General features: G+C 45.5%; 1 protein-coding gene across 50 annotated transcripts in view; it reads right to left on the bottom strand.

Moving 5' to 3' along the window:
- Nucleotides 1-1,626: 1,626 nt before the first annotated feature.
- LOC110491462 (transcription factor 7-like 2) overlaps nucleotides 1,627-22,519 on the bottom strand; it is a 114,132-nt gene continuing 93,239 nt past the window's right edge. For 2 of the 50 annotated variants that reach the window (XM_090202063.1, XM_036946344.2), the window contains 11 exons: nucleotides 22,364-22,496; nucleotides 20,287-20,389; nucleotides 18,941-19,015; nucleotides 13,508-13,645; nucleotides 13,155-13,317; nucleotides 12,539-12,646; nucleotides 11,864-11,912; nucleotides 11,028-11,078; nucleotides 9,737-9,809; nucleotides 8,467-8,527; nucleotides 1,627-3,968 (listed from right to left, as the gene is read on the bottom strand). In XM_090202063.1, the coding sequence (XP_090058189.1) occupies nucleotides 8,485-8,527; nucleotides 9,737-9,809; nucleotides 11,028-11,078; nucleotides 11,864-11,912; nucleotides 12,539-12,646; nucleotides 13,155-13,317; nucleotides 13,508-13,645; nucleotides 18,941-19,015; nucleotides 20,287-20,389; nucleotides 22,364-22,496 (936 nt within the window). In that variant the 3' untranslated portion in view covers nucleotides 1,627-3,968; nucleotides 8,467-8,484. Of the gene's footprint in view, nucleotides 3,969-8,465; nucleotides 8,528-9,154; nucleotides 9,229-9,736; nucleotides 9,810-11,027; nucleotides 11,079-11,863; nucleotides 11,928-12,538; nucleotides 12,647-13,154; nucleotides 13,342-13,507; nucleotides 13,646-18,940; nucleotides 19,016-20,286; nucleotides 20,390-22,363; nucleotides 22,497-22,519 lie in introns of those variants that run through there. The other 48 variants (XM_090202068.1, XM_090202070.1, XM_036946317.2 and 45 more) reach the window with 40 other exon arrangements.

Below are 22,519 nucleotides of genomic sequence, written 5' to 3'. Positions count from 1 at the left end.
AATCAATTCACGTTTTTGTACAAAAGGTCTAATAGAAATGTGTAAAACTATGCTTGACAGTTTATGACAAATAGTTCAACAATTGTGCATGTAATGGCTTATGCAAGGAACTAATGCCTAGATGTTTTGAGGGGTAAGACTATTCAACAGAGAACCATCTACTATATTTTGATCAACATGACATGAGCAATTGATAATGTGGAAAAAAGCTGACACTTGTACATTATCAATTGCAATTTGTTCAAAGGAATAAGAAATGGCTTTAATGATGTGCACAAGTGACTAGATGATTTGGAATTTGTACAAGTAGTATCAAGAATTGCAATTTTGATCTAAGAAATGCACCAAAGCGACTGAGAAACACTGTAACCTCAGGTAAAAACGTTGAATTTGAGATTAGAGTATATCATGGTTAGAAGGTATTATTCTTTGTTGACCTTTACCACCAAACTCAGGGAAGCAAGAAAGACCATGTCCTGATATGACTTTATTTACATTGACTTTTGTATTTTTTACAGTGGAAATTGTGGCCACCATGTCCTATATGAAGAAGACAAAGGACAAAACTGACAACACCTCTTTGTGACTACTCCTTATCCCCCACGAAGCAACTCTTCTTCTTGCCATCTTTATTGTAGCGAACTGATGAACTACAGATATAGGATCTTAATTTGATCACCCTGTTGCAGGATAACTGTCCTGCCATGCAGGACATTTTAAACTTTTATTGTATTTGAATTTTAAAAAGGCTTCTGAAATTTGTAATTTCCATTTAGAAATTGCAGACTTGATTTTACTTTAAGAAAAATATATCAACCCCTACAAAAAAAAACATGACTTATAATCCACATAATTCACATTTCCTGTTGCTGCAGGATCATTTTCCTGCTGTAGCATACTGCCTCAAATTAAGATCCTACATCTGTACAGTATTACCCTCTGAAATCAAATGGACTTATTTAATTTAGCGTCTCTAGGTTGCCTTTAATGAAGCAATGCATAAAAAGTCAATTATTTCCGATCACTATTTACAAAAAATCTGCTATGTTTACACTAATCTTAAAGAGAGCCATGTCCCACATTGACTTAAGTGAAAACAGATGAGAGGGGTTGTTTATGATGACATCGCCGGAACCCAACTCCTCTAAAGGTGGGTTTGGGTCAGTTTCACAAAGATTATTCAACACTATCACTACGTACATACATCCTCTGCACTTATCATTGCCAACCTTCTTTAACTCAAATTTATGATCCATTTACATTGAAATCTACTTGCTTTTTGTTTGATAAAGAGAAATGCAAGGGTGCAAATCATTTTCGTGGTACTTCTTTCAAAATCAAATAGTATTTCCTTGGAAGTAGCAAAGATGATCGTTTTTCCCCCCTGCCAAACACATAGCTACTGATGCATACCCTTAACTGCGGTTTCCCAGACACAGATTAAGCTTAGTCCTGGACTGAAAAGCTATTTCAATAGATTCTCCATTGACTTTGACAATACTTTTTAGTCCAGGACTAAGCTTAATCTGTGTCAGGGAAACCGGCTTTTGGAACCTTTCACACTAGTGAAATCTCTCATTGAGTTGCTGCCCTCACATATTCCATCACAAAAGTTAAGACAACAGATTGATCTGCACATACTAAGTCGCTTTTATTAATACAGAACTGCATGCTACAGAGACTGTACAGCATAAACATTGATTCATTACAAAAACGTGGTTTTGGAACCATTTAAAATAACAGAAGAACAAAAAAAAAAAAGAAAAAAGAGCATAAAATAGAACAGGAACATCACAGCCGTTAAGGAAACATTCAAAAACTTTTCATCATTAGCATCTTATTAAACCAGAGAAGAAATCGACAGGTTACAGTCGCGTCATGTCAACTACAATGGTACCGAGTGGATGATTCTCTTGTAGCTTTTTTTTTTTTTTTTACAGCCTCTTGCAACATCAACATGCCTATTTTTTCTATCTACCTATGTGTAGTAGTGTACTTAAAAGTGGCAGTTTGTGTATTTTTTTTTGTAGTTATTTCATAGTTTTTTATGAACCTCCTAATAATATACACAATTTGGCCCATGTGGGTTTATACAGTATAATGTCTGTCTTTTATTCAGTTGAAATTTAAATTTGTATATTTGACAATTTGCTACCAAACACATTTGTTATAGCAACATTTATACTACATACATAGCAATCTATGTAACGTCACAGCAAAGTATGAAAAAAGAAAGACAAAGAAAATAAACGAACACAAACTGAAACCCCTACAGCGTGATTAGAGGCAGGAGAGAAAATTATCACAAAATTTGGCACGGAAAATCTGTACACAAATCTACAGTCCGGTAGAGATGGGACTGTGCAATAAAAAAGAAGGGCTTTAGACACTTCCCCAAACGACTGAAGACACGGTACCCACTGTCCCTTGGTGTTTCAAGTTTCTTTTCTTCTTTTGTAAAATGGCTTATAGACGCATTTGTTGAAATGAAGTTGTGCATACCTCTGTTCGTGAAATCTACACAGCACATGGGGTGGAATCCAGGTTTTCAGTGAAGAAAAAAAAATGAAGTTTTTATATAGTTGCTTCCGTTAAGAAAAAAATATTTGTACAATGTATTAAGAAAAAGAACAGATTTTAAAATGGACAACATACAAGATACAACAAGCAATCTCTAAAGCAATAAATACTACTGGTCCTAGCGTTGTGACATTTTGTATTGAATACCGCAACCCCCCACCCACCCCAATAGACTTCCCCCCATCTCCCTTCCAACCGCCCACCCACCCCAATAGACTTCCCCCCATCTCCCTTCCAACCGCCCACCCACCCCACCTGACTCCACCCACCCCACCTGACTCCACCCACCCCACCTGACTCCACCCCCAAAGTTAAACCCCCCCCCAAAAAAAGACAACGCAATGGAACGATGCACATTAACACAGTAACCCCCCCCCCCCCCAACCCACCCACCAAATAGTTCTGTACATTTAAAGAAGAACAAGTAACATCACAATTAAAGTTGTTCCTCAGTAAGAGAGGTGTCTCCACGATCCTCATACCCTCCAATGATTGGTTCGCAAGCTCGTATTTAATACAAATAATGAAGGAGAACCAACTCTTTCAAGAAAAGGGGTCATTGAATAGTCATGTAATCTACCATTTGCTTTATATTTGTCATTGAAACACGTTTAAGTGGAACTAAATAACAATTTTCTGTTTAACACTACAAAATAAAGAGAAGAACAGAAGTTCAGAAGAATTTTGGCAGATTCACAAAGCCATACTCTACAGCTCATTGGATTATTATTTCATTATAATATTTATATTTTTTCAATAATGATGGGTCAAATATTGACCAGTGAACTTTGATAAAACAGTAACACATTTTCAAAGCCTTATGGCACAGAAACAGAAAAAAAAGATTGAACGAAACAAAGAGAAAAGAATGAAGGGTGCAGAGCTAGAAAAAGGGGAAGGAAGGAAGGAGTGAATAAGGAGGGATCTACTCTATAGACTTGGTAACGAGCGACAGAGGCTGAGGGGCCGTGGAGTTGGGGTGTAGCGAGCGGGAATGACACAGCGATGCTGCCAAGGGCCTGGCCAGGGCGGCGCCCGAGGAGCCCGGCTGCCGCGAGGACGAGACGTCGCCGCGCGCTCCGTTGTGGGCTGCACCAGGCGTTTTGCCCGCTGCAGCAGCAGAGTTTCCCAGCAGAACCAAAGATGGCGGAGGAGGATGCCCAGGCAGGAGGTGCCGGTGCGGGTAGTGGAGAGGCTGGTGGGCCGGTTTCATAGTCAGTGAGAGAGGTTGCATTTGTTCAGTCTGAGGTCTGGACTCTTTCGAGGAGGGGGAGGGGGCCACCGAGGAGGGGGAGGATGGGGGGGAGTCTAGTAAGCTGCCGTCCGAAGAGGGAGGACTGGCACAGCTACCTTCACCTTGGATGTAGCGAATGCACTTTTTTTTTCTCCTGGAGATGGGGGACAGAGAAAGACGGGTTTTGTTTAGCAGGACATCCCAGAACTGACAACAATCTGCTGGGCAATAGCCGAGCCTTAGCAGTCAACATAAATGCACCATCTTGTTTCACTGGCATTATGCATGCCGTCAATGTCTTAAAGATAACATCTAAAAACCTATTTCTGGGCGTTACATTATTGTTGTTTTCTGGTGCATTTAAGTGGTTGCCAACACTACAGCCTGGCTGAGGATCAAGGCTACATGTGGCCTGCTCAGATTCCCAGGACATACACACAGTACACCAAACAGACAGACATGATGATGAACAAGGAGAGGCAGCAGGAGGATGAAAATGATGGATGAGAAATGGATGAAGAATAAAGAAGAATGAAGAATGGTTTTATTGGCGAATCTCAAGACAACTCCCTTTATTGTTACTATTTTCCCTCATCTTTTAAACGTTTCCTCACAGAGTTCTGATCTTTACTCAACCAAAGAGCTGGCCGTGGTGAAGAGCTACTGCCAGGATCAACCTGCTCTTCCGAGATACTAGTCCTCCCTCTCTCTCCCCTCCCTCCTCCCTTCCCTTCACTATCCTACCTTCTCTCACTCCCCTCCCTCCTCTCTTCCTTCCACTATCCTACCTTCTCTCTCCCCTCCCTCCTCTCTTCCCTCCACTATCCTGACTTCTCTCTCTCCCCTCCCTCCTCTCTTCCCTCCACTATCCTACCTTCTCTCTCTCCCCTCCCTCCTCTCTTCCCTCCACTATCCTGACTTCTCTCGCTTCCCTCCCTCCTCTCTTCCCTCCACTATCCTGACTTCTCTCTCTCCCCTCCCTCCTTACTTCCTTCCACTATCCTGACTTCTCTCTCTCCCCTCCCTCCTCTCTTTCCTCCACTATCCTGACTTCTCTCTCTCCCCTCCCTCCTCTCTTCCCTCCACTATCCTGACTTCTCTCTCTCTCTCCTCCCTCTCCTCCACTATCCTGACTTCTCTCTCTCTCTCCTCTCTCTCCACCACTATCCTGACTTCTCTATCTCTCTCTCCTCCACTATCCTGACTTCATTCTCTCTCCTCCACTATCCCGACTTCTCTCTCTCTCCTCCCTCTCCTCCAATATCCTGACTTCTCTCTCTCTCTCCGCCACTATCCTGACTTCTCTCTCTCTCCTCCACTATCCTGACTTCTCTCTTTCTCCTCCCTCTCCTCCACTATCCTGACTTCTCTCTATTTCTCTCCGCCACTATCCTGACTTCTCTCTCTCTCCTCCACTATCCTGACTTCTCTCTCTTTCTCTCCGCCACTATCCTGACTTCTCTCTCTCCTCCACTATCCTGACTTCTCTCTCTCTCCACCACTATCCTGACTTCTCTCTCTCTCTCTCCTCCACTATCCTGACTTCTCTCTCTCTCTCCTCCCTCCTCACTTCCCTTCATTATCCCGACTTCTCTCTTTCTCCTCCCTCCTCACTTCCCTTCATTATCCTGACTTCTCTCTTTCTATCTCTCCTCCCCCTCACTTCCCTTCATTATCCTGACTTCTCTCTCTCTCCTCCCTCCTCACTTCCCTTCATTATCCTGACTTCTCTCTCTCCTCCCTCCTCACTTCCCTTCATTATCCTGACTTCTCTCTCCCTCTCTCTCCTCCCCCCTCACTTCCCTTCATTATCCTGACTTCTCTCTCTCTCTCCTCCCTCCTCACTTCCCTTCATTATCATGACTTCTCCCTCTCTCTTTCTTCCACTATCCTGAATTCCCTCTCTTTCCTCCACTATCCTTACTTCTCTCTCTGTCTCTCCTTTCCTTAGGGGGGAGAGTTCAGATGTTGAGGTAAGAGGTTAGGGGGATCCCCACTACGCTGCACCTGCCCCTAAGACGTGTGTATGAGGGTCACGGTATAATGGTTGCATTCCTGCTCGGGTCAGGACTCTCCCCTGTCTGGCACGCCTGCAGCCAACCCATCTTTCTCTGTGGAACGGCCCACAATGCAACTGCACTGAGCTATCACTCAAGAGGCGGGGGGGGGGGGGGGGGGGCTGTGCACGTGCTATGTTCATATGGGGTGCAGGGAGGCAAGGATGGACAGAGGGGGGAGCCTCTACCCATCTCGTTTCACCCTGCCATCAACAACAACAACTCCTTATCACAAGGTCTGTGCGTGCCTCGAGGGCAAATACACTGTGGTTCAGACTGTGTTACTAGCTCACAGGGACAATGAGCAAGAAGGAGAAAGAACAGAATTGGGAGGTGGGGAGGGAGGGAGGCGGGCAGAAGTGAGTGATAGAAACGATGCTTTGGTTCAGCTAGCCTTCTCTGTTCTATCGTTCAATCAAGGGTAAGGCCTGTTTGTCAAGTTATACCCTGCCTGTACTCCTTCAGGTAAAGGGTTCACATAAATACTGTGAGAGAGAGAATGAGATGGGAAAAAAGAGGGGGGGATCGATCAGTGAGAACTGATAAGAGAGGAATGAAGAGAAAGGGAGAGTGGGGAAGAAAAATATATATTTTGACAACCACACATACCTTACACTGATGGCATGCTGGACAAAAAGGCATGCACTTGTGAGATTTGACAATTACACAAAGAGAACAAGCACACAACAAAAGAGAAAGAGTAAAACCACAGGGAAATGTCAACTGAAAAGCAAGAGAAAGGGAGTTGTCTGCTTGGCTGTCAAAGACCCTGTATGAGTATTGTGTGGTACTATTATTACTGCCAGTGCCAGCCTGCATCTGTTCCTCTGCCAGTGCCAGCCTGTATCTCTTCCTCTGCTAGTACCAGCCTGTATCTCTTCCTCTGCCAGTGCCAGTCTGTATCTCTTCCTCTGCCAGTCTGTATCTCTTCCTCTGCCAGTGCCAGCCTGTATCTCTTCCTCTGCCAGTACCAGCCTGTATCTCTTCCTCTGCCAGTGCCAGTCTGTATCTCTTCCTCTGCCAGTGCCAGCCTGTATCTCTTCCTCTGCCAGTACCAGCCTGTATCTCTTCCTCTGCCAGTGCCAGTCTGTATCTCTTCCTCTGCCAGTGCCAGCCTGTATCTCTTCCTCTGCCAGTGCCAGCCTGCATCTGTTCCTCTGCCAGTGCCAGCCTGTATCTCTTCCTCTGCCAGTGCCAGCCTGTATCTCTTCCTCTGCCAGTGCCAGCCGGTATCTCTTCCTCTGCCAGTGCCAGTCTGTATCTCTTCCTCTGCCAGTGCCAGCCTGCATCTGTTCCTCTGCCAGTGCCAGCCTGTATCTCTTCCTCTGCCAGTGCCAGCCTGTATCTCTTCCTCTGCCAGTGCCAGCCGGTATCTCTTCCTCTGCCAGTGCCAGTCTGTATCTCTTCCTCTGCCAGTACCAGCCTGTATCTCTTCCTCTGCCAGTACCAGCCTGTATCTCTTCCTCTGCCAGTGCCAGTCTGGATCTCTTCCTCTGCCAGTGCCAGCCTGTATCTCTTCCTCTGCCAGTACCAGCCTGTATCTCTTCCTGCCAGTACCAGCCTGTATCTCTTCCTCTGCCAGTGCCAGTCTGGATCTCTTCCTCTGCCAGTACCAGCCTGTATCTCTTCCTCTGCCAGTCTGTATCTCTTCCTCTGCCAGTACCAGCCTGTATCTCTTCCTCTGCCAGTGCCAGTCTGGATCTCTTCCTCTGCCAGTACCAGCCTGTATCTCTTCCTCTGCCAGTCTGTATCTCTTCCTCTGCCAGTACCAGCCTGTATCTCTTCCTCTGCCAGTACCAGCCTGTATCTCTTCCTCTGCCAGTGCCAGTCTGTATCTCTTCCTCTGCCAGTGCTGAAGTGCTAACTGCCTGTCAAATCGCTACAAATGAGCTAATATCAATATATTTTTTAACAGACATATCGATTGATAGTATGTGCCTGTGTAACATATTGATTTCCCCATCTCCAGGGGAATTACGCCTGATGCATCTTTCAGGAAATGGAGCCCGGTGGGGTCTGTTAACCTCTTGGCTCCTTAAACGAAGCAGGATTTATCCCTGGCTATTTCCAAGCCCGGCCCTCTGACACCCCGCTGCTGCCCTACTCATCATCTACCCGTTACGTTCACAGACTAGACCAGGAAATACAGCAAGTATATCAATGTGATCAACTGTTGACGTCTTATTTTCAATCTGGAACAGCACTACAGTAGAAGCTGAGTGTGGAGCATTGCTAATTGAGTTCAGCAGGCCTTGTGGAGGACTTGAATTGGATGTTGACTTCAACTGGACACCATATGAAATCAACCTTTAGAATTGGACATGAAAAGTGACTTGGCACGATAACTCAATATCTTATGAGCTGTTTTCAAGGCAATGACAAAATGCCAGATAGACTTTCTGTCGTGATAACTACAGGTCAATGTTGAAAACAAAAAAAGGAGAAAAATGAAATGTATTGATAGGTCGCATGCCCTGGGTTGACCCTGGTGATGCAGAGTATCAAACGGAGCGTCACAATGGTCAGGGTAGAGGTGGGGACACAGTGCAAGCCAGACACGGAGAAGGATATTACTTAACAGAAACAGATACCTACCATGAAAACATTCCCAATTCAAAGACTGCTTGTGTCAGAACAGAAAGACAACAGGTAGGGACTAATTAAGGGTTATTGGAGAGGAGTTTGGAGGAAGAAGAAGAGGAGGAGAAGGAGGAAGAGGGCATAGAAGAAAGTCACTCTGGTGCCCTCTGAGAAGCAGGGTAAACCTTAGCACGACAAGGTTATCAAGAAGGCCAATTCAGACAGACACTTAAAACAGCTTGGATGTCAGGCACTTACATACAGCCTGGATAGAAAATGGATTTCAACCTTTCAACTTGCCAGAAGAATAGTATCATAAACCATTCATGTGTTCCATTTTAAAATGACATTACAACAAAAAGGCCCAAGGTTCTCCTAAATGTGATTGTGTTCAATGTTGCAACAAGGACCTTCCCTTACAATGTTAGAATTGCTGAGATAGAGTACAAATGATGAGAGTAAATCCATTTTCTGCGATGGGGCTTCTAGTTTCCAAAGAAAAGAAGTGAAATGACCTGATAGGAGAAGTTCTAGCAGAAAATCCCCCAATCAGGAGAAGGAACAGATAGAACGTTGGCGTCATCAATTAACACATTGAAGGAAACATAACACACATCTGTTTTAGACGGACGTGTTGAGAAGACGTAAGAGAAGGAAGTGATTGTCATTACGGTTGTCCTCCCGTAGATACTACAGGGGTATACCTGCATGGTTTGCACCATAAACTCAGCTGGTCAAGCCCGAACAAGGCACGACACTTCTTTGGGGCATTTGCATCTGTTAGCCAAAGAGGTAGACACACAAACGGTACAAAAACACAGAAAATGGACACGTCATTGGACAGACAACATATAGCCAAGGCTTAGGTTTGGGCTGCCAACACTGGGACCTCCTCCACACAGTCCAGGCCATCGCGTCTCCAACTCCTCTCAGACCCAGTCTGATGAGGCCTGCCCCTCATTATGAGAATATGCCCTATAGGACCCACCCAACCCCAAATCTATCTATATGCTGCAATCTAGACTTGGGTACAGACAAACACTACTCACACCAACAAACACACACACACACACACGGACATTAACGCATACCCTGTTAGCCCTGTTCCCAACACAACTAAGAGGCAGGCCAGACTAGCAGGGCTGGGTTGGAGGAAGAGTCGGGAGGTGGCGACAGCCTGGCGAAGGAAGGAGAGTGGGAGGCGGGGAGGGAAGGAGTAAGTCCCAGCTCAGCGAGCAGCCGTCACCTGGCCCCCGGCGTTCACGCCGGCACACACCATACACACCTGCACGGGCCACACCAGTTATTCTGCTGATCGAGCCCAAAGCGCGCTCGACACTTCTTAGGAGCGCTCAGGTCTGATGCCACAACAGGGAGGGAAGCCAGCAGACAGGAGGAAGAATAACCAAAAAGGGAGGGAAGAGAAAGAGGAGAGAAATAAAGGAGAAAAAAAACGGAAACCAGTGAGACTGTGAGCTCCGTAATCGTGGCATATCTAGCTAATTTCCCCCCTAATTAAAAAAAGATGCAGTATGTCTTTACAGAAAGGACTGTCAGAAGACACCGTTAGTCTTTCAGACGTTAGTAATCAAACCGCAAGCAAAAAGAGAACAAGTGCATAAATGCGCAAAGATTAAGTGGAACAAAAGGATAGTCATTTCCCCTTTAATAGAAGGTTAAAGCCAATAAAAAGAGCATCGGTATTTGTTAAAGGAGCAGAATATGATGGGGGAAATAATGCAGACTTGATTACATTTCTGCCAAGTGCCATTCATAGTTCTACTTTTAATCAGCATATTTGAGAAGGAGAGGCTAGAGGTGGTAGGTAGGAAGAGGCGGCAGTATCTGACTGTTCCACTAAGTGGAGGTTTGGGTTAGTCTCAGCCAGGGACAGCATTAAAGGGTTCAACCTTACTGAATGCAGCAAGGGCACTACTACTGTGCTTAGACCTGAATTCAAACACCTGGCACACGGTTTTCTACCATAGTGGCTTAATAATCCCAATGTAGAGCAAAGTGACAGCTGGGCTAAAGGAGGAATCCTATGGCGAGTGAATCCAGGCCTTAGATTGAGCAGAGACCGCGTAGAAGGGGAATAGGCCCAACTCATTCTGGCCCAGGCAAAGGCACAAGCACAGCTACTGAAGCAAATAGATTAAGGAGGTTTACCCGGACTGGCGTAAAATCTCTGGGTCATACTCAACATTAAGATTACGTTAACTTAACAGCCACCACTAGAAATATATACAACATATGGATTTGGCCAAATGGGGAAGATTGTTCTAGAATAAATGGCTTAAAAACAGAAGCGTCATTAAATAAATATGTAAGTATATAAAAATAAAACATACTTTTGCTAGTGTAAATAAAAATGGTCAAATAGATAAACATAAGAAACATTTTAAGAAAGAAAGCAGCAAAGAAAGCATATAACATCCTTCAAAGTATTGCATTTAGCTTAAAGTAAAATGTATTTTAAATCAAATATATTTCACATGCATAAATACATAATAAACTGAAAAGAGAGGAGAAAAAAAAACAAATGAGTAATTTAAGACTCAAAATGACATTAGCACCTGTAATCGGAGGGAGTGAAAGGCAAGGGTTTGGAAAATATTCTCTGTGTTCTGAAAAAAAGAACAGATGAAGAGGCCTTCAAGAGGGGATCGTCACGTAAACGAGAGTAAAATACAGTTTCATATTCCGCATTTCTCCTTCTCAACCCACAGTATGGAATATCAGAAGAATGTGAATAATAAGAATATCAAATGAAGAAGTAATAGAATTAGTAAACCTCCTTAATTTTAAGAAGTGGGTGATTATTTTCCCCTTTTTCGGGGTGATTAAAAAGCATGCATGAAAACAAGCAGGGGCGGCCCAGGTTACAGACACACAAGCACAGTCTATCTGCAGGGCACAGGCATTATAACACGCAGACACACAAGCACAGTCTATCTGCAGGGCACAGGCATTCTAACACACAGACACACAACACTGGCAAAGTTAATGTTAATAACTATCGTTACGCTTCAATTTCACATTCTCAAAACACACATATCAACGTTTCATAAATGCTGGGGGGCAAAGTGTGTGTGTGTGTGGGGTGGGGTGGGGGGGGGTGAGGCTGGGGAAGGGAGGGGGTCATGCATATTCAACGTTATTAGCTGGGGAAGGCTATGGGAGGAGGTGGGGAATGGAAGGAGGGGGTAACAAGCAAGTCTACCATTTACATATTGCATTACGTGTAGCATAACTATGTAGTAGAAAAAAAACGAGCACGTCAACACAGAAATAAAATAAAAAGCAGTAGAGGGGGGGAAATAACGGGCTGGACTATTATAGTGCACGATGTCACACAGTCCTGAACACATGAAGGGTCTCCTAACAGGAGAGAGAACTGCCGCTCACTTACCATTGCCCTCTCCTGGCTGCTTATCCCGTTTCCTCTTCTTCTTCTTGCCCTGTTGGTTAGCCGCCAAAACAAGAGAAATAGACAGGAACCTTAGTTATTATATTGCAGAGGACCTGACACGTGAAATGAAAACGGGCCCATCTTTCTGTTCGTTTATTCATTCATTCTCTAAACTCTTTCTCTGCCCGCCAGTTTTAACTGCCACTACAAGACATTGCAGAATTTCCCCTCTTCTCCCTTTCTGTATCTTTTGACTTGTTTTCCTCTCGTTTAGTGACCATCGTAGAGGCTTTGTTGGTTTCTCGCGAGGGAGTCAGATTTGCAGAATGCTTTGTGCAGGCTGAGAGGAGTCAAAGTTTCACTGGCCAACCTGACCTTTGCAGGGGTATACGATGACCCCTGAACTGCTGGACGCACAGCAAACGCTGGGAGAGAAACTTCCTATCAGCATCAGAATTCCAGGGACTTTCGACCCTGTTCTATTTAGCCCGGCAAATCTACTGTAAAGTATATTGTAGATTCCATTGGCTGAGGTGTCTAGGGAAGCAGTCAACAGGCATTGCTAGCGAGGTGAGCTCTCAGCTCAGACGGAACAGTAAGAGCACTCATCCCAGACACACGTCCTTGTGGAGAGGAGAAGTACAGGAGGTACGTGTTGAAAACTTAAAAACTTACATAGTTATCTCGTGCAGACCAGCCGGGGTAGAGCTGCATGTGAAGCTGTCGCTCTTTCCTGGCCAGCTCGTAGTATTTCGCCTGCTCCTCTCGCGTTAGGGCGTGCCACTACAGACGGACACGTGGAAAGAGAGAGAGGGAGGGGAGGACAGGGGGAAGGACATAATAGAAAGAGAAGAGTGCAAAAAGTGTCAACAGTAGAAGAAGACAGTGTTCAGTCAAGAGCAGTGAGAAGTAGAGACAAACTAAGACATGTTGCCTTTGTCTACCAGACCCAGTAGCAGGACTATAGTCAACTAAACCATACAGGGTGTGGGGTGGATATTTTCATTTGACATTTTATTCATTTAGCAGACACTTATCCAGAGAAAGTATGGTTAAGGGCCTTGCTCAAGAGCACATCGACAGATTTCTCACTTAGTCAGCTCAGGGATTCGAACCAGCAACCTTTTGGTGTACTGGCCGAACGCTCTTAACCGCTAGGCTACCTGCCCTATGCATAGTCCCTTGTACAGGGAGTTACCAAGCTGTATGTGTAAAATGAGCGAGTCTGTGTCTATGGCGGTGCCATCTCTCTCTCTCTCTCTCTCTCTCTCTCTCTCTCTCTCTCTCTCACCCTTCGTCCCAGTATCTGGTTAATGGCGGCGCTCTCTTTCAATGTGCACTCGGCCACCACCTTGGCCCTCATCTCCTTCATGTAGAGCATAAAGGCGTTCAGCGGCTTCTTGATGTGGGGCTGCTTCTTCTTCTCGTCCTCCTTTTTCGAGTCCTGGTGTTTCCTGTGGAGTGTGTACAGTATAGTACTGTATGGTTGGCAAATACCCAGAATTGGTATTAAACAGCTTATTGTAATGGTAGAATTTAGAACAACAACACCAGTGCCAAGCTTTCCTCTACTGCCGTTTAGTTTACAATGGTAAAAAATAAGCAGAGGTGAGTGTGTGTGTGTGTGCAGATGTGTGTACTCACGAGCTGTTGAGGCCGATGTCGCTGTGGGAGGACTCTTGCTTGACGTTGGGCGTGACGATGGCGGGGTGGGGGATGCCGGTCTGGTGCAAACTGTGATGAGGGGGGACCATGTGGTGAGGGAACCTGGAGGACAGAAAACTGTGTAAATCGTCAGAGTGGACACGTGTGAAATGGAAGATGGACACATGTAGACACAAACAGAGACAGAGTATGCTCCTCGTATAGGGCCGAATCCTAACTTGAGGTTCGAGCGGGAAAGTTGGATTTTTGTGCAAATCTGTCATTGAGATTCAATGCATGACTTACACAAAAGCTTGAGTTTCGCTCGCGTATATCAAGAAAGGATTCGGTCCATGAGTTTCACAGAATTTGTATCTCACGATCACATGGAAACAGTTACCCAGTACACACACACACTACACATCACGAGTCATATTTCATAATATTCATTTTAAAAATGAGAGCTGTTTTGTTTTGAAGTGGGAAGAGTTTCAAATGGAAGGACAGGACAGTCATTTTCTGCCAAAATGGCCCATACAGACACTTCAACTCTAATAGGCTTTAACAAGTCCTCACATGCTTCTATAGCTGAGCCAAAATAGTGTCTTCCTCCAATGGCAAGTCAGTGTGTAGTGCTGCCACTCTTCTCCGGACTGTGGATGACAAATACAAGTTCCAGGATATCTTGGCCCCTTTGCAATGTGGCAAACTACAGGTATGTGGGGTCTTATGCCAATCTGTGGTGTAAGCTGATGTCAAAACTGAGGTCATGTTTAAACATCTTCAGCTCCTAGGCCTTAGCTTTAACCATGGGCAAGGCACCTTTTTCTGTGTTAGGCCTATTCCATTGGGCCTCGTGCTAGATTCCACTGGGCCTCATGCTAGATTCCATTGGGCATCATGCTAGATTCCACTGGGCCTCATTCCAGATTCCTTTGGGCCTTATGCTAGATTCCACTGGGCCTCATTCTAGATTCCATTGGGCCTCATCCTAGATTCCATTGGGCCTCATGCTAGATTCCACTTGGCCTCATTCTAGATTCCATTGGGCCTCATTGCTAGATTCTACTGGGCCTCATTCTAGATTCCATTGGGCCTCATTGCTATATTCCACTGGGCCTCATTCTAGATTCCATTGGGCCTCATGCTAGATTCCACTGGGCATCATTCTAGATTCCATTGGGCCTCATGCTAGATTCCACTGGGCCTCATTCTAGATTCCATTGGGCCTCATGCTAGATTCCACTGGGCCTCATTCTAGATTCCATTGGGCCTCATTGCTAGATTCTACTGGGCCTCATTCTAGATTCCATTGGGCCTCATTGCTATATTCCACTGGGCCTCATTCTAGATTCCATTGGGCCTCATGCTAGATTCCACTGGGCATCATTCTAGATTCCATTGGGCCTCATGCTAGATTCCACTGGGCCTCATTCTAGATTCCATTGGGCCTCATGCTAGATTCCACTGGGCCTCATTCTAGATTCCATTGGGCCTCATTGCTAGATTCCACTGGGCCTCATTCTAGAATCCATTGGGCCTCATTGCTATATTCCACTGGGCCTCATTGCTATATTCCATTGGGCCTCATGCTAGATCTGGATTACTAATGGTGTTATTCTTTATCCCCCTACTCGACATCTTCGTAACACCAGTATCATTAGCTACACTGATTGAGGGCAATAACCCGCATATATGGATTCACTTCACAAAGCAATGAGCAACACAATTGTGTGTGTGATGAGTGAGTGAGAGTAATTATGTCTATGTAAGATTATTTGAATGTGAGTGTAGAGTATATATATGCCCCAGCTACGCATGACCGTACACAAATCGTAGAAAAAGAGTGGAGGATGAAGGAGGGGGAAAAAGGAGGAATAATTTATTATTTTTCTTCTTTAACAGCTCATTATCTGGATGTGTCTGGCTGCATGGCTTGGAGCCAGAATATAATGATGAGCATCAGGTCGCCAGGAACAACTAGTTTCTGTTGCAGGCGATCTCTGGGGAGTGTGTTTTCTCTCTCTCTCCCGCTGCTGCTCTTCTCTCTCTCTCTCTCTCTCTCTCTCTCGCTCCTGCTGCTCTTCTCTCCTCCCTTCTCCTCTCTTCATCACTGACACGTTTGTGTTTGTGCCATGTCATCTGCTGAGGGGACAGTGGCTGCAGATCAGCCATCATTAGGCCGCTGCATTTCCCTTACTCTCTCTCTTTTTCCTTCCTTCTCCCTTTCTTTGTGCATTTAAAAAATATATATATGTTCTTCCTTCTCTACTTTCCTCCACCTTCCTGTCCCCTCCCTCCCTCCCTCCCTCCCTCCCTCCAGCTGCCACCGCGCGGCCCAGGTTATGGTTTAAACATGACGGCCATCCCTTTGATGTGCGGGGGCATCATCCAGCCTCATCAGCACAGAACAGCATCGTGGCCCAATTTAGCCAACAGAGGGGGAGCGAGATAGAGAGAGGGAGCCCCCAACCCCCAGGCTCCTACGTCTCAATCTGAAAGACAGGGATGGGAGTGGGTCATTGGCTGTAACAGAGGCCCAGTGTCAGCCAGGGCCATTTAATTGCCAATGCGAGGCGGTATCCCCGTGCCTGGTTAATGTATAATGACTCGCCCCAGCGCACCTTCCCTTCCGCAGAAAAAAAAACAAGTCTGAGAGGTAGCGAGTGAGGAAGGGAGAGAGAGAGAGAGAAAGAGAGGAGTGAGGGAGGAACATATCAAAGGGCAGGGGGCGAGAGGCCTACACTTCCTCCCATGTGTCACACACAGGCCTGCCAGATATGAAGGACCTGTATGGCTCCAACCCCATTATTCAAATCATGTATTTTCATTTGCTCCATCCACTGACTCTGCTCTCTCCTGCTCGCCTTTTTTCCTCCAGAGAATGTCTTTTTTAACAGGTCCTGGGTGCTCATTGAGGGGGTGCAATGTACGAAAGTGAGACTCACCCTCTGCATCCTAATCGGGCCGGTATGTGGCACTAGGGGATTGTTCTCTTGTTAAGATCTGGCTACCCAGTGAAATACAGGACCAGGACATCTCAATCACTCAGGCCTCATGTAATTGTTAAATATTACTGCACTGGGCATCCCGAGTGGCGCAGTGGTCTAAGACACTGCATCACAGTGCTAGCTGTGTCGCTAGAGGTCCTGGTTCGAGTCCAGGCTCTGTCGCAGCAGGAGTTCTATAAGGTGGCGCACAATTGGCCCAGCGTCGTCCGGGTTAGGGGAGAGCTTGGCCGTCAGGGATGTCCTTGTCCCAAAGCACACTAGCGACTCCTGTGGCGGGCTGGGTGCAGTGCACGCTGACACGGTCACCAGGTGTTTCCTCCAACACATTGGTGCGGCTGGCTTCCGGGTTAAGTGGGCATTGGGTTAAGTGGGCAACCCGCTTGGTTGGGTTGTGTTTCAGAGGACGCACGGCTCTTGACTTTCGCCTCTCCCCAGTCCAGTTGCAGCGATGAGACAAGACTTTAACTACCAAATAGATACCATGAAATTGGGGAGAAAAAGGGGTAAAAAATAATATTTAAGAAAAAAAAAAAATATATATATTACTGCACTGTTGGAACACGAGCATTTCGCTACATCTGATGAACATGTGTATGTGACCAATAAAATATGATTTGATTATTAGACATGGACTGGACTTCATGACTACTGGATGTCTTGAGGCATATTTAAGCAAGAAAGCCCTTTAAAAGCCAAGACACAATTCTCTAATTCTGTTTACATTTTTTTGCTTCCGAAACCCTGTCATATACACAATTATCCAAACCTTTCAACTCTGCACCATTTATCTACCCCTTTGACAACCCAAATGGCCATATTTTTTTTGTCAAATCCCCCATTGCAGTTTTAACATGGACGTGCTAAATCCCCTTTCTCCAGAGACGGAGACCTCCACCTATTCAGCTATGCTAATTCAATTAGGTCTCATCAGAATGCATTAGCTCTCCCCAGCCCCACAGCCAATCCCCCTAGCCCCCATCCAGCAGATTCAATTAGCCTCGCTGGAAATAAGATGATCACAATGTAAAGGCCGTCATTAGAGCTAAATTAGCTGTCACTTAAAGCACAGGTCCACTAGACGTTGCCAGACCTCGGTTAGTCTGGCTGCCCGGCTCTACCAGAAACCAGACACACCCTGACTGCACCGGACAGCAGGGCAACCAGGGCTGGGCTGGGGAGAGGGGGGGCAACGTCTGCTTTAAGGGAGTCGCTGGGAGTGGAAGAGGGATCCAATAGATGGGTAGCGATTATAAATGAGAGCCTTTATAATAACCCTGCTATAACGAGCCTGTGTTACAGTGAACAGTTACTAAAGCCATGAGCTTGTCTGGATCAAGGTGATGATGGAAACTATCAACCTAAATGCGTAAGTGTTTGTGAAGACGTGAAGATATACATGTTCAATGTAAGGCTAACCAAGAAAGAGGACAAACTATTGGCTAACATATCCTCTTTTTTTAACAGTGTGAATGTGCTATTCTGCTTTTAATTAAAAGCAGAGAGATGAGGAACCCGAGTGCACACGAAACGTGTTCAATGTCGAAACACTAAGGGCGTGAGGTACTATTTCACAACATTAACCTTGCTATACCCCATTCGAGGCCTCCCTCTCTCTCCTTTCCTCCCTCGCTCACACTTATCCATCAACGTCACAGAGGTTTGAACAGTCGACCCTCAGGAGCTGCTTTTCCAATCAGCCTGTAATAAAGCTGAAGTTTGGCCTGGTTCCTAGTTCCAAACTCTCTAGCTGCCTGCACTGAAACGCCTGTGAATACTGCTCTGGGCTGGGGGAGAGGGACATGGGGAAAGAGCAGCCACACAAATCATGGGGTACTTGTCATCCACAGTTAACTCTTCCCACATTCCATACAATACAGAGTATTGGGAGAATGAGGCTCAGTTCAAAACACATAATGCAGCAACAACAATGCAGAGTAGTATAGCACAGTCCCCGGGGGAACCAGGCCCAGTTAAAAAAAGAACACAACAACAAACATTTGTGCCCCCCCCCCCCCCCCCGCAGTTCACTTGTGTCCAGAGCCCTCCCTTTGAGCTGGACCCTAATGGGCCCAACAAAGAACTAACCAAGGGTCAAGCTCCAGCATGCATCATTCTCTCCTTTTAAGTGTATAGACGTTTACATATCAACGTGTCTGGTTGTTTAAAAACTAGCAGCAAGGACATAACCCGTCGATTACAGATGTGCCTGACATGCAGCTAGGGTAAATGTTCTTCAGGGGCCTCATTAGCTCGAAAGTGATACATATAATTAATATTTCAACACATTAGTGGGGGACACTGGAGGATTGGCCTTTTGAGCGTGGAGACGGGAGGCTGCACTCTCCGCGTCACAGCCTCCTCCTGTGTGTGTGTGTGTGTGTGTGTGTGTGTGTGTGTGTTTATCTCCCAAGGCTCAACTCACCTTTGCATGGATGCGTTGACAGTGAGCGCAGTCGGGTAGGGGTGCCTAAAACCTTGGTAAACAGGTTGACCTTGCCTAGGAGAAGGACAAAGAAGAGAGGGAGGTAAAGAAACATGGTTGATGGAAGTAGAGGAGGTAAAGCCCTCTCCGTCTCCCTGATCGCAGGCCTCTTTATTCTCATTTGATCAGGACTAAAATCTAGGGGATTGCAGAGTGCGGATCAAAGGAGAGGCAAACTCCAAACAATTTGAATACCACAAATCTGATACGAATGGCTAATTAAATTTCATAACCCTTCGCTCGGTGTCGACGGAGAGGGGGCCCCTTCCTCCCCGAGCTGGAAGTAGGTGTTTTGTTGTGATAATTAAAGACGAAGCGCAACTCTTTAATGGAGCCATCACGCTAATTGAGGTCTACACATCTAAAGACAAACAATAATGAATGTAAATTTATACCAAAATAAAGTGCAGCAAATGAAAGGGGGCCGCGGCTGCGCTCGGGACCTCTCCCGGTATTTAGATCGCGGTGAGAAAACATTAAATTAACAGAGCTTCATTTGTAGCCTTTTGTCATATTAACAAGTGTTGACAAGAGTCACCCAGGGATAGCCCCCATGTGGGATTGTGGGTAAAATACGGGCAATCACGGTTCATTGCTCTAATTGGACAATACAGAGACATGCAAAATAGCATTCGACACAAAGTTGGGGTTGGAGGGGGGTTTAGGAAACCACAGTGTGCTTCTGTGGCCCATGAGTCAGTCCATTGCTTGAATGTATAAACTGGAGACAGCAGTAGAGAGGGAGACTTAGCCATTCTCTCTGCAATGTGGTCAGCTAGGAGTCAAATCAGTGCCTGATCAAAATTGAGAGGACCCCGTTTGAGATAAGTGGATACAGAGCTTTCCCTATGCACTCTGCTTATGATGTTACCAGTCTGGAAAATACTGAAACCAAGCTATATTAGCATACACAACAAACCAGAAGACATGGCCTCTGACCGATAACTATTTTACGTTATACGTTATACGTTTACGTTACATTAGAGATGCTGATTTTACAACGTAAGGTACTGCAGAACTCAATGCTCTTAATCTACATCTAGACATAGTTACAAACAACACCAGCGCATGCTTGGAGTAGTACAACATGCTTAATGACAGGTGTTTGGTATTTTATTAGGATCCCCATTAGCTGTGGCAAAAGCAGCAGCTACTCTTCCTGGGGTCCAACACAAAACAGGAAACATGACATAATACAGAACATCAATAGACAAGAACAGCTCAAGGACAGAACTACGTACAATTAAGGGACGGGTCATTAAGGAGAGTAATAAAAAGTGGCTTACTGTGGTACTAACCACCCTAGCGGATGGGGGATCTGGCCTACAGCACCAGGTGAGAGAGGGTAATAGGGAGATATGTCTGGGTGTTGTGGAGGCCTTGGAATTCCTGGAGAGAGAGAGAGAGAAAGGGTAAAGGGGCAAACAGTTATCAAATTGTTCCCAACATCGCAGCCCCCACAACCAAAAAGTCAGTGTTAAATGAATCCTTTGTGAGTTTCACAATTGAACAAAGTCAACATCACTGAAAGCTGGGTGGGTAGGGAGGAGGAGGTGCGGTTGCGCCCGCATGTTCGCAGTGCTAAATCACACGTCCTGATCAAAGCTGTTCCGAGTCAGGCGGTACGGTGGCATAACATGTTGAGAGAGACCGAGAGAAAGAAAGAGGGGGGGGGACTACCCCAACATGATCCTGTCACATTAGTCTCCTATTGAATGAGAGGATTAACAACGTGTGATAATTGAGGTTTAGAAGCTAACATAACAAACGATGTGTACAGTCTCATACAGATGAAATTGACATCTGTTCCTTTAGAGGGCTGCAGGTAGAGCTTAACTCTAGAATAAACCGGGTCTGACCCAGCAAGTTATCTGACTGTCGTAAGCATGAATGAAGTGATGTTACAACCGTCTCTTCGTGTTATTCATGAACAGCTTGTTTCATAGCTTGTCGGCTTACCCAATGTACCGTGTTACATGTTGTATTAGCCTAGATGTCTTCAACTGACACCGGCTCTTATGACTGTCTATGACACCTGTTATGACATGCCTATGCCATTATGAAGTAGGTGTTATAAATAGGGGCCCTTGGTCTCCTGCTTCTCTTTAGCACAAGTGTTTATGTTCCACTATTCATCTTCCTGTTTAACAAAGACGAACAGTGACAGACGTCCGACATAAGGACAGCTCGCACAGAGGGCGAAGCGATCACACGTTTGCCAATGTCGCTTTCACTTCCTGTGGCAGCTGACGGGCAAAGAAAACACACACACAAGCCACCCAAAACAGGTCTCCAAAGGTCTGCCGTGAAAAGAACTCGCTCAAGACCAAAAAAAAAGGAGAAATAGAGAAAGCAAAGAAAGGATGGCTTTTCCATTTTTCCAGTGTTGAGCGTTAAAGGAACAACAACAACAGCGACAAGGAAGTGTTTCAATTCCCCTGGCAGACAGCATAGCAGAGGAACTGTTATTGTCTCCGGTGCCTTCTCTCACAGTGGTCCTGCCTGGCCTGCATGTCGGTGCAGCAGTTTTTGGGTGGTGCCGATATGGCCACAGTGGACCAAGATTAAGAGTTCTGCAGAAATTGAACCTGGCCTCATGAATCCATCCACAGCCTGTATGTTGCCGGGGTGTGTCACACCCAAAGCAACAAGGCGGAGCCGGATATGTGGAAAGCAGACGTTGTTCAGTGACAGATACCTAAAGAAAACTTTGTGCATCCAGAAAGTAGGAAAACCCTCACTGGCAAACTAATTGTGAACAATTAGGATTAGAGTAAAAAAAAAATGTTTTTTAAGTAATCACAAGCTATAGATCGTTAATTCCGCATTTGATGCTGAGAAGGGTTCCAAACATGTTGCTGTAGGACCTAGTTCTATAGACATAATGGCTCTGACTGAGGAAAGCGTTCCGAATGTTGCTTTCCGTTGCTATCCAGTGCTGAGGCCTTAATATAGCTTGTTCATTCATTTAACACTAAGCTCAATTAAGCAAGGCCATTAACTGGCGCATTAAACAGCAGCAGGGTCGTTATTATTGCTCCTTTGTGAGGACAATCGTAATAAGAGACCATTATGACCCCAAAACCCTAACAAAACAACCAGACACCTTTCAAAGCATTATTTACTACTGTACAACATACTGAAAGTAAGTTACCCTATTAGGTCATAATGTTTATTGCAGGTAATAACTGGTAATAACTGGTAATAACTGGTAATAACTGGTAATTACTGGAATATCACTGTTTGGATTTGAGGACTGAGTGGCTGGAGAGTTAATAATTTGCAAACCATGTTAACCATTTCGCAACTGGGCCCCAGTGTAGTGTAGTGTAGTGTAGTGTAGTGTAGTGTAGTCTGTCTTACCTGTTTTGGGGTCCACATCTCCCTGTAGGTGCGGAGGGGGGTTGCCCGGTGTGAAGTGTTCATTGCTGTAGGTGATCAGAGGCGTGAGCGGGTGCACGTGGTGAGGGTGCTGTACCACTGGGACTTTATTAGACTAGAGAGAAGAGAGAGAGAGAG

Source organism: Oncorhynchus mykiss, chromosome 16 (assembly GCF_057628025.1).
Source record: "Oncorhynchus mykiss isolate SJ-2025 chromosome 16, ASM5762802v1, whole genome shotgun sequence".
Taxonomy (NCBI): domain Eukaryota; kingdom Metazoa; phylum Chordata; class Actinopteri; order Salmoniformes; family Salmonidae; genus Oncorhynchus; species Oncorhynchus mykiss.
The sequence above is the reverse complement of the archived record's forward strand: the minus strand, read 5'-3'. Positions and strand labels throughout refer to the sequence as shown.